This window comes from Telopea speciosissima, chromosome 5, assembly GCF_018873765.1.
Source record: "Telopea speciosissima isolate NSW1024214 ecotype Mountain lineage chromosome 5, Tspe_v1, whole genome shotgun sequence".
In the NCBI taxonomy this organism is placed as follows: domain Eukaryota; kingdom Viridiplantae; phylum Streptophyta; class Magnoliopsida; order Proteales; family Proteaceae; genus Telopea; species Telopea speciosissima.
Window position 1 is genome coordinate 65,578,097 of NC_057920.1, and position 12,048 is coordinate 65,590,144.

The 12,048-nt window shown below is 39.7% G+C and overlaps 1 protein-coding gene across 1 annotated transcript in view; it reads right to left on the bottom strand.

The window, feature by feature from the left end:
* Nucleotides 1-4,680: 4,680 nt before the first annotated feature.
* Nucleotides 4,681-12,048, bottom strand: part of LOC122661795 — a 29,424-nt gene continuing 22,056 nt past the window's right edge. Inside the window, exon 3 of the mRNA XM_043857303.1 lies at nucleotides 4,681-4,942. Within this exon, the coding sequence (XP_043713238.1) occupies nucleotides 4,711-4,942 (232 nt within the window). The 3' untranslated portion in view covers nucleotides 4,681-4,710. The remainder of the gene's footprint in view (nucleotides 4,943-12,048) is intronic.

Sequence of the window (12,048 nt, forward strand, 5' to 3'; positions counted from 1 at the left end):
CCCCAAGTGGGACCCACATGGTGGATTCCATCTGTAAGCCTATGAGGCATTCTTGTACATTCCATGTAAGAACCTAATCCCAACTCAAAAAATTCTAGGTGAAAGCAATATAAAAAGGGAAAAAATTATTCTCACAACCCACTTTCATAAGCTTATCAAAAGTGACCCTACCTAATGTGTCGAACGATGGCACAACAACACTGTAGTGCACAGCAGCGGATAAAGGTCCTCTCGTCTCGCGGCAATTCAAACAACACTGAGAACTTGAGTGCGAGGTTTTAAAAGTTGGAATCGGTCTGTGCCACTAGAATTGGTCCGTGTCATTGGAATCGGTTTCAAAAACCCTTGAATCGGCCCTTAAATCAGTTGTATTGGATCAATCAGAGTTGGGGTCGATCACAACTCTCGATTGATTCCAAACCAAATCGACTTAACCAACGATCCAATTACCAATTCTTGAAACCATGCATGAGACTCTAATTTTATGAAGTTTCAGCCCAAACACAAATGTAGAGAAATTAAAGAATGGAAAAAAAAGAAAATAACAAAAAAGAAAGAACACTGCCCGGTGCCCAATTAGGAGACGCATGGGGGCATCCATTGCGAGGTGGGATTTTTTATTTTGCAGGGAGCAGGCGGTCCATCTAGGGGGAGCTCTGTTTGGTCACAGACTATACACGACCAAACAACGTTTATTTCCCCTAAAAAAATTACATTGCAAACATGTGTGGTATCATTTGATGAAAAAATCCCACAACCATAACAAAGTTTTAAAAAACAATAACATTGTAAAATCTCAAAAACTCTCAAAACAAATCTCTCTCTCTCTCTCTTTATATATATTGCTTGTCAAATGGGCTTGGAGAGTTGTGACGCAGCTAGATCCGGCATGGGCTAGGCATAGTTGAGCTAAGTTTCTTCCGCGGGGGCAGTTCTTCACGTCCATAAGCATTCTTTGCCTTATGTTTCATCCATTTTTCATATATTTATGGGAGAAAGAATACCACTTGGTCGGGCGTCTGGATGTGTACCTGTGCCTAGACACAGTCAGACATGAAATGACTAACACACCCTTGTCTTTCCATGGGGGCGGGCCGATCATTTGGCGTCCGGCTGCGTCTGGGTGCAGTTATACGTCTAGACGCACGACCAAATGCACGTGTGGACAAAAATATGTATGTGTGTTCACGTGTGTGTGTGTGTGTGTGTGAGAGAGAGAGAGAGAGAGAAAGAGAGAGAGAGAGAGAGAAGGGACGTAAGAGAGTCATGGGGGGAAGGAAACAGAAACTGGTTAAAATATATATGTTGAATCCATAGTTGGAAAATCAGGTTTTGACTTGGGCGAGTCATCCGAGTCGAGTCAAAATATCATAAAACCTGGTCAAGAGTCATGTAGACTCACCAGGCTTAGAGAACGACCAAACTCGGTCCTGGTCAGTTTGCATTTTCCAAGAATCGATAATTACCGAGTCAAGAAAAAACCAACAAGTTGTATCATTTATCTCTCTCCTATCGATCTTGCCAAAATTGAAGATTGTTCTAACTCTAGATTTCTAGACAGATTAACCAAAAGGAAGCCATCACTTTCACTTCAAGTACTAAATCTATAAAAAAAACCCCTATAAATAGTGGATCTTTAGCTACAGTTCAAGCAACGCCTAACTGTTAAGGGGGAAAAATTAAATTAAGTGCAAATGTATTGTTGAGTGTTAATAATCTTGAAATGCTAGAGGGCGGGCCTTGGTGCAACAATAAGATTGATCTATTGTGACCAAGGGGTCACAGGTTCAAGTTGCGAAAGCAGAGGTATGGGGTAAGGTTGCGTACATTATAATCATCTCCAGACCCATAGTGGCAGGAGCCTCATGCATAGAGTACACCCTTTTTTTAATAAATCATGAATGCTAACCCTTCTTCACTGGTTTCCCCATGGATTTCTCCAACAAACAATGAAGACAGATGTGACCCATGTGAGACAAAGGAATAGAGAGAGGAAAAAGACCGCAAGAGGGAAGGACGGGAGGGAGAGACTTGGGGGAGGCAATGGATCTCTTTCTCTCTCTTTCTCTCTTAGGTTGTGTACTTGATTTCTAGATAAATCTAAAACAGGGAAGACAAAGTTATCATTTTTTCATTCTGAAATACCTAAAATGACCCATTGAAGATGCTTGTGATTGTTGGAAAAGGAATTTTAGAGGTGCACTATTGTCCCTCTCCTCTCCCATGCTCTTTAAAGTATTTCTGAGTCATCTCAAAATTATGTGATTACATCTGTTCTATAAAATCAGATAACTCAGTCAAAAAATTATGTGATTACATCTGTTCTATAAAATCCAGCTCATATATTCTATACATAATAAGATAATTTCTCACAGAAAAAAACCTGAGTTTCATAACAAAACTGTTCTTGCCAATAGGATCTCAGTCTAGAGCATGTTGATGTGTAAACTTAAGTAATTTGATCATGTCTACAAAAATAACGCAGTAGATTACCTTCTCTATTGATTCCTAGAGAGCTATGTTAATCATAATTTTGAACAGAGACATGAACAACTATTTATTACATTCAATAGAATAACTTAATTTTAGTCCAATGTTGTCCTTCCAAAACTCAAAGGAAGGTTTGCATTTACCTCGGAAACTTGCAAGTTGTTTTCTAAATCTAAAAACAAATAGAGAAATAAACTGTGTCCAGATTTTCTCCAGAGTTTAGTAGCATGTTTTTATTGTTTTTTTTTTAATATCCAAAATTCTAAGAATTAAGTTTTAACTGGTCCGGATGGCAGTTGAGGTTTCTAATTAACATGCTATAAAGGATAACAAACTACACCAATATTGTTCTTTGCATGAACTTTTGATTTGCTTAATTGTCTAACAATTATATTTTACCATTTGGAAATAACAACCAGCAGCAAAAAATAATTTTCTTATGATTTACCATCAGAACCTGCAGCCTAAACAGTTATTAGCTTCAACTTCACAAAAGACATTATTGATAATGATACAAGGTGTTACAAGGAAAAAATCAATTACTTTGTGTTAAATGTTTCAGGGACACTCCAACCATCCCCATTAACACATAGCTACAATGGCTAGATAAAAATACAACAAAATTCCCCCAAAACTGGGTACAGATGCTTGAAAACAAAATGGTAACCATGTCTTTCACCTTAGTTGCAATGATATGAAGAATCAAAAAGGTGTGGAGTGCGGTGTAGAAGAGGATAGCCAGGGTAAATTGTTGTTCCAAAGACCCCCCCAACCCGAAACGAAAAATCTCAACCCTATTGGATGCCCCTGCACACACTCTCATTAGCCCCCACATTGATGCAGAGGCCACTCAGCCTGGCAGCAATCTCCTCTACAAGAATGATTGTCTTGTTCTCTAACTAGCATTCAGAGAAACTCATCTTGATCATCATCAATATAATTTGTTAGAGAGGATTCAGAATAAGGGGCTTGTCTTGTTCTCTATCTAAAGTTCATAGTAGCACAGCTTGTCAGATCAGTTCTTGTAGTAAAGTTGCTATTTCTTGAATTCAGTTTTATATTCAATTTGCAGTTGCAACAAGCATCATCCCCAGCTCATAGAAATTGGTCGTTTTCACTCAACAAAGATCATTCTACACACACACACACAACAACAATGATTCATCATTCAATTAGGTTCCTCTCCTCCCCCCTTTTCCTTTCTGTAGGGAGAAAATTTTCTGCATTTCCATCAAAGGCAAATGTATAGTTTTACTGTTATTTCAAGTGGCACAAAAAACTATCATCAAACACATCGAAAGGAAAATGTCCCCATTTGTTTGGCATGAAACTCTGAGAAACACTATTAAGTAGAGCAGTTAATTGATGATACAAATTAGAACCATCCAGCATGACAGCTTATGGTCCATATATTCCCAAATTGTAGTAATCAAGTTCAGTGATTTTAAGACATTCCATCTGTCTATGGCAGTAGGTCCATTCAGGTCCAGAATATTAAATCTCCCTACAAAAGTAACTTAAATCTATGGTTTCAAACAGCAGGTATGTTAGATAAACTCTATAAAATCATTAAAAGGAAAAAGGTTTTGAATAGATATAATCATCTTTTTAGGTATTCTCACATTTATAAGATATATTGCTTTCCAAAGTTCAATTCAATAACAAGCATTTGTATAACCGAAACTACACCAATTTTCACTACTAAAGACACTGCAGCTTCAACACCACAAGTTTAGAACCAAATACACCAAAGGAAGGTTTTCTTTTTTCCTTCTCTTTTTCTTACCAAATATACAAATCAGCATATAACCAATTTATCAAGTCATTGACACTAAGCAGCCTTTTAATAAAAGAAAACTTATCAATACACATAAATACATAGAAAGTGACATCATATAACAAATATTGCAAATTTAATACCCCAAGAATCCAATTTTACATAAATTTTACTTTCTATTCACCAAGGTTTTGAGTAAATTGAAATTAAACTGTAAATCCGGTACTAGCCTCTACTCAAGTAACCACATGCACCATAATGACTAGGCAACAGATAAGTGCCTTCCTGCTGAGCATAAAACAGTTTACCAGAAGCATAAGAGCTGGACAGTCAAGTTCCTAGAAACCCATACTGAACCATTGACCTTAATTGTTGGTATACAGTCTCCATAGACCTTGAGACTTCAAACTTCAAAAGAAATATTTAGATCTATTTGTAAAATTTCAAAATTTTGGGCATTTTACAGTAGGTTCTTTCCACACTTCCTCAGTTCCATATCCTAATTCTAGCAGACTAATATTCCCATTGTATAAATCCAAGAGTTGAGGAACTTCTTTCTCAAATTTTGTCACAAACTTCTCCAAAAAAAGCTTCTCACTTTTTTTCAACAAATATCCCATTTGACGATCTTTCTTCATCAGACCTTTCAATATCAATACTCGAAAAACTGAACACCTTGGAAGAATTCTCTTCTCCAAGCTAAGCCCAAGAATGTCCGGGTACGTGAAGATAACTGCCCGTTCCCAACCCATTTTGTTAAGAAAGAAATCCATATGTCTCATTATCCTCTTCTCAGACAGTGCCATAAAATTTGGGTACCTCCTAAATGCCATGAGAATCTCATTCTCAGAAAAACCCCAACTTCTATAAGCCTCCAATTTCTGCTTCCATGTCAATTTGTTGATTGATGTTAACACTTGGAGAGCACGCATAAACATGTATTGTGAATGATTGAAACCCATTAGCTTAATCTCCTCAACTATCTGTTTGAAGCGATCATTTTTAGGTGTCATCGATCTGGGACAGGATGTTAGTAAACGCACGATATTAGACTCCGGCACTCCATTTTCTCTCAAGATTGCAATATTTCGAGTCACAATCTTTATACCACAACTGATGAGACCAGAAAAACGATTTAGACCAGTAACAACGTTCTCCACAGTCCCAACTAAACTTTTCGAGAAATTAAAAGCAGGGATGATTTGGTTTTTTAAGCTAGAAAACAAAAGCCATGGGTCTTTGCAGAGTATTTTGGCGAGTTTAGGGCTCGAAACACCCTGGGAATGGAAGAACTCAAGTTTAGGCAGAAGGGTCTTTGTAGGACTGGATACGAGCAATGATGGACACTTTCCAACGAGAGTGGAAATCTGGGCTTCGGTGAATCCATGGTTTCTGAAGAGAGTTAGAACTGAGTCTGGTCTCTCAGAGGATTCAAAATCAACCTTCTCGGATGCAGAAATGGCGGCTGCGGGTGATAGGCCACATGTGCTGATGAGGTAAGAGACAACGAAAGAGTTCTGATTTCTTGAGATTTTTGAGAAGTAGTTGAAAGATGAAGTGTTTTGCAGAAAACACAGTTGGGTTGTCGAATCTCTTACCGTTCTCCCAATTGGGACTCTTTTGAAGAGGAAACTAAACATTTGGAAATTTACTAAAAACAACTACTTCCGAATTCTGATTACGAACTTACAGGGTTTTTCGAGAGCGCGGTTTCTGTTTCCAATTCCTTTAATCGGCTCTGCAACTTGAGACCAAAATTCTCGAAGTATGAACGCCGCCTACGGACTGGAGAGTAAAAATCCACGAAACCCTTTTGGCAACTGGCGCTTTTAGGAGAAGCTGCAGGTCCGTTTGGTAATGAGTACTTTTTGATATTGGAGTTTAAACAGCACAGAGAGCTTGAGTGCAAGGTTTTAAAAGTCGGAATCGGTCCGAGCCACCGGAATTAGTCCCTGTCATTGGAATCGGTTTCAAAAACCCTTGAATCGATTGGATTGGATTAGCCAGAGTTGGGGTCGGTCACGAACCATGATCGATTCCGAACCAAATCGGCTTACCAGCAATCCGATTTCCAATTCTTGAAACCATGCATGAGCGTCTAGTTTTATGAAGTTTCAGCCCAAACACAATTGTGAGAGACATAGAAGCTTGAAGAAAAAAAAGGGGGCGCTCTTCTCTATGCCGCAGGGCAGGCTACGCCTAGGCACATGGGGGTGGATGCAATGACCACCCTGCCCCCCCTGAGTGGCAGGCCCATGTGCATGGGCACAACCTACACTGCAGCACAGAGAATATTCTCCCAAAAAAATAATAACAAAAAGGAAAGAATACTGCCCGGTCACTAGTCCTTGCAGTAGCATGAGAGGGCCCAATTAAGATACCTATGGGGGCATCCATTGGGGGGATTTTTCATTTTTTAAGGGAGCGGGCCATCCTTTTGGGGGAGCTCTATTTGGATACAGGCAAGCTATACGACCAGCAACGTTTTTTTACCCTAAAAATATTACATTGCAAACATAAGTGCATGTGTGTAGGATTAATTTCAGGTAGGGTCTTACCAAAAAAATAAATTTCAGGCAGGGTACCTAAAGTGTGGAATTTTACATTTGGTATACATCATATTTCTTTTTTTTGCTGAATAAACTTTATTAACCCTGGAAAAACATTCCAGACAAGTTAGAGAACAAAGAGAGGGAAATACAAGGGGGGGGGGGGGGGGAGTATCCTGCCAATGCATCAAAGACTGAGTGGAGGCACCTAAAGAGGCAAGACAATCAGCCACAGCATTAACTTCCCTAAAGGAGTGAACATACGACAGTTGGGTGAAGGATAAACTTATGGCTCGACAATCTGCTATGATATGAGCGATCTTCCAAGGCATTGCAGTTGCAGCTCCAGTCAAAAGCTGGATAATCGTTAGATTATCGCTCTCAATGATTAAACATGGGAAACCCCTTTGCAGTGCAATAGTCAACGCAGTACGAACAGCCAGCGCCTCAGCTACAAGAGCATAATTTCTACCAATTCCCTGCGAGAAGGCACAGATAAAGGAGGCATCATGTGACCTGCAGACTCCCCCAATACCTGCAATACCACGATTGCCCCTGCTAGCTCCGTCTACATTGAATTTTACACTGGGGAATGAAGGCGGGATCCAGCAAATGCTCCTGATGTTTCTGCAAGGAGGAGAGGAATAGTTCTGCAGTAGTTCCCGCGCTTGAGAAATGGCTCTGAGCATGATAGTGCGTTGATTAAAAGTGATTTGCCTGAACAGGAGATCCCAATAAGCCTTCCAAATAAACCAGACAAGGCTGCAAAACAGAGATGCCTTGAGGTTCTCATCCCTTCCATGAGAGTTGGAAATTGCTGAAGCAGTTAAAATACCCGACTGGATATCTTGATTGGTGAAGAAGTGAGTCAGTCCTACACTCTGCCATATAGCTTTAATGACTGGACAATTGAAGAAAAGATGGGAAGCCGTTACCACTCCATCTTGACATAAAGAGCAGATAGGGTTGAGCCCAAAGCCGCGAGCATTGAGGAGATCTGGAAGAGGGAGTTTTGCATGTAACGTTTTCTAGATGAGGTGGTAGATCTTTGGGATAGTAGGAAGATGCCATAACTTCAACCATATATTATATTTGAAGTACGTCACATTTCACAATGTTATGTTTGACGTTTCTTTTTTCTTTTCTTTTTTTTATAATTCCAATTTACCCTTGGTCTCTTCTCTGATGACATAGGGAATGGAGAAAGAGGTAGGGGAGGAAGGAGGTAGGTGAGGGGGAGAGACAGAACGGGAGAGGGAGGGCATATTACAGGTTCCCGAAAGTGGGGGATGAAAAACAGAGGAGGTTGGAGCGGGGTTTCAGAACATGGTGGGGGTGGGGGAGGAAGAACATAGGGGGTTGGGCGTGGTTGGTGAGAGGGGAATGTGGCGGGGTTGATGAATAGGTAGGGGAGGGGTGGCAATGGGGTAGGGCAAGAGTTTGACAAGAAGGAAGCAAGGGAAGGATTGCCGAGTGGGGGAGAAGGCAGGGTCGGGAAGTAGGGGCGGGAGAGGGAGGGATACTGGGACAGAGGGCATGGGGAGATGGGGGAGGGCAAGGAAGCAAGGGGTGGTGCGGAGTTGTGGGGTAGGGATGGGTTAGAGGAGGAAAAACAGAAGCAAAAAAAGATAGGGCTAGGGTGGTTGCATAGTGAAGGGGAGGGGGGTGGGAGCGCACAATCGCTACATGGGGTTTTTGCATTAGAAAAAAAGAGTAGAGATTTAGGTTGCAAAGATTTGTGACATGAGACATATCAAGAAAGGGAGAATGAAGACTGTGAGGTTGTGTGGAGCCCATGCCTACACAAGAAGGGAGAAATAATTGCCCCCCCCCCCCCCAAACCCGAAATGAAAAATCTCACCTCTGTTGGGTGCCCCTACACACGCTCTCATTAGCCTCCACATTGATGTAGGAGCACTCAGCCTAGCAGCAATCTCTTCCCATAAAAAACTGTAGCATTGACAAACATAAGTGGATCAAATTTTTAACTAAAAATAGTAGGGGATGTTTGTTAAAATTAAATTCAAATTGACCAAAAAATTACAACAATACTAGAATCTTTTATAATGAAATAGCATCCTCGTAATGGCAGAGGGATAGGCACACTGTCTGTCCACCCGTGTGCGGTAAGCTAGCGGGCTACACCCAATGGGGGCACGGGACAGGCATGGGATAATTTCAAAAAAGGGGGAGAGAGAGAGAGAGAGAGAGAGAATACTAGCTTACGATAGACAGTTGGTGTGCCCAACCTTTTCTCCATCGTAATATATGGCATCTTTTACCCCTTTCCCATGCTTCTCTTAGACTGAAATTTAATGGATTCTATGGGCTTGGGATGATCTATAATATGAACCCACTTGACCATGATACATTGCAAATCACAAAGCATTATTACATTTTAAGTGTGGCCCTTGCGTCAACACGGAGGCCAATAGGGGCACTACGGAAGCATAAATTGGTGCAGGATTTCCACCTTTCATAGGAGTGGGATAGTCATTTCATCCAATATTGTGTCTAGGAGTAGGAGACACACTCTACGACAGAGTCCTTTTCCCCTACATTTAAATCCCTTTCCTCCCCCCCTAAAAAAAATTTATCTACACAATAAAGAGAAATATCTACACGACTACCCTATTTCTGCTATACGGACTTTAAAAGAGTGCATAAGCCAATTCCACCATTCGATTCCGTTGGATTGGGAAGAGAAGCTTGGGAAACCCAAACCCAAGGCCACCAGAAACAAAAACGACAAGGACAATGTTTTCTTTCGACTTTGATTTCAATGGCAGGGTCTACAATAGAGAATGAGGTTGGGTGCACAGGGGATTGACGATTATGGAGATGGAGCAGGGGCGTTGGTTGTCTGGTTCAGTAGGGACAGATGTGATGGGCAGGGGAAGGGGGGAGCTGAAGCTGTTAAGGGAAGGTAGAGTGACAGTGAGAGCCGAAGGAGAGTGGGGGCAGAGGGGCCGGAGACAGAAAGGATGGAGATAAGGATACGGAGAAAGAGGAAGGGTAGAGGGAGAGAAGAAATTACAAAAAATGGCCACTTAAAATAAGAATGAGAAAAAATGGTTACTAGATTGTTGTAACCACCTTGGTAACAAACAGATTAACCCTTCTTTAAAATCGAACTCCAACAACTAAAGTTCTTTCTCAACTCTTTGAGGTATCATATATATTTCTTTCTGGTTTTTTTCTTTGTTTTTTTTTGGCAGCTGACGAAAGCTTTCTTTTTTGGTTACAAAAATCTTGCATTTCTTTTTTTGAATGCGGGTGATGAAGATGATGAAAAGGTTTATGACTTTTCTTCCATTACAACACAAAAAAAAAAAAAAAAAAAATGTGACTCGATGCACAATGGTTTTCATCAGACAAGACACAGAGAAGATGGAGATCTCCTTGAAGTTGCAAGTGAAGTTACAAATATAAATACCATGTTACTTGCTAGCACTGTCAAATGGAAGCTGCAAATACATATTGGAAACCCTGGAAATTTCATAGCCTTTATGAAAAACTGACTTTTTAATGAGGTTTTGCTAGCTGACAGTGACACCCTTACTATGATCTGATAATGTTTCAGTTATGATATTGACAGGCAATGTATACTAATTATAATTTATTTGTTTTTTTCTCCAATCCTGATCATGTGCCCCCCATGTGTATATGTGAAGCCCATCATACCTCGTGATTTTATCTCTCTGCAATTGAAAAGTCTTGATTCTTGAACGGAGATTGCAATTGCATCCATAAGCTTGTTAATCTGATAAGAGTATAGACATGTAGCCCAAATATGATCAAGTGAGCAGTATATGCACAAAATGAACGTGGAGGACGAAGCTTTGAAGTTAATGGTTGATTATGGATTTCCTATTTTGCATCACAAGTTAGTGAGAGCAAAAAACAGTTTGGATTAAGAACAGTGTGGTTTGCAGCCTTTCTACAAGAATGATTGTCTTGTTCTTTATCTAGCTTTCAAGAAACTCATCTTGATCATCAACAATATAATTTGTTAAAGTGGATTCAGAATAAGGGGCTTGTCTTGTTCTCTATCTAAAGTTCATGCTAGCACAGCTTGTCAGATCAGTTCTGGTAGTAGTTGCTATTTCTTGAATTCAGTTTTATATTCAATTGGCAGTTGCACCAAGCATCATCCCCAGCTCATAGGGAGAAAATTTTCTGCATTTCCATCAAAGGCAAATGTATAGTTTTACTGTTATTTCAAGTGGCACAAAAAACTATCATCAAACACATCGAAAGGAAAATCCCCCAATTTGTTTGGCACGAAACACTGAGAAACACTATTAAGTAGAGCAGTTGATTGATGATACAAATTAGAACCATCTAGCACGACAGTATATGTTCCATAGATTCCAAAATTGTGGTCATCAAGCTCAGTGATTTTAAAACATTCCATCTGTCTACAGCAGTAGGTCCATTCAGGTCCAGAATAGTAAATCTCCCTACAAAAAGTAACTTAAATCTATGGTTTCAAACAGCAGGTATGTAAGATAAACTCTATAAAATTCATTAAAAGGAAAAGGTTTTGAATAGATATAATCATCCTTTTAGGTATTCTCACATTTATGGGATATACTGTTTTTCGAAGTTCAATTCAATAACAAACATTTGTATAACCGAAACTGCACCAATTTTCACTACTAAAGACACTGCAGCTTCAACACCACAAGTTTAGAACCAAATACACCAAAGGAAGGTTTTCTTTCTTCCTTCTCTTTTACTTACCAAATATACAAATCAGCATATAACCAATTTATCAAGTCATTGACACTAAGCAGCCTTTAAATAAAAGAAAACCTATCAATACACATAAATGCATAGAAAGTGACATCACATAACAAATATTGCAAATTTAATGCTCTAAGAATCCAATTTTACATAAATTGTACTTTCTATTCACCAAGGTTTTGAGTAGATTGAAATTAAACTGTAAATCCAGTACTAGCCTCTACTCAAGTAACCATATGCACCAGGATGACTAGGCAACAGATAAGTGCCTTCCTGCTGAGCATAAAACAATTTACCTGAAGCATAAGAGCTGGACAGTCAAGTTCCTTGAAACCCATATAGAATCATTGACCTTAATTGTTGGTATACAGTCTCCATATAGACCTTGAGGCTTCAAGCTCACAAAGAAATATTTAGATCTATTTGTCAAATTTCAAAAATTTGGGCATTTTACCAGTAGGTTCTTTCCACACTTCCTCAGTT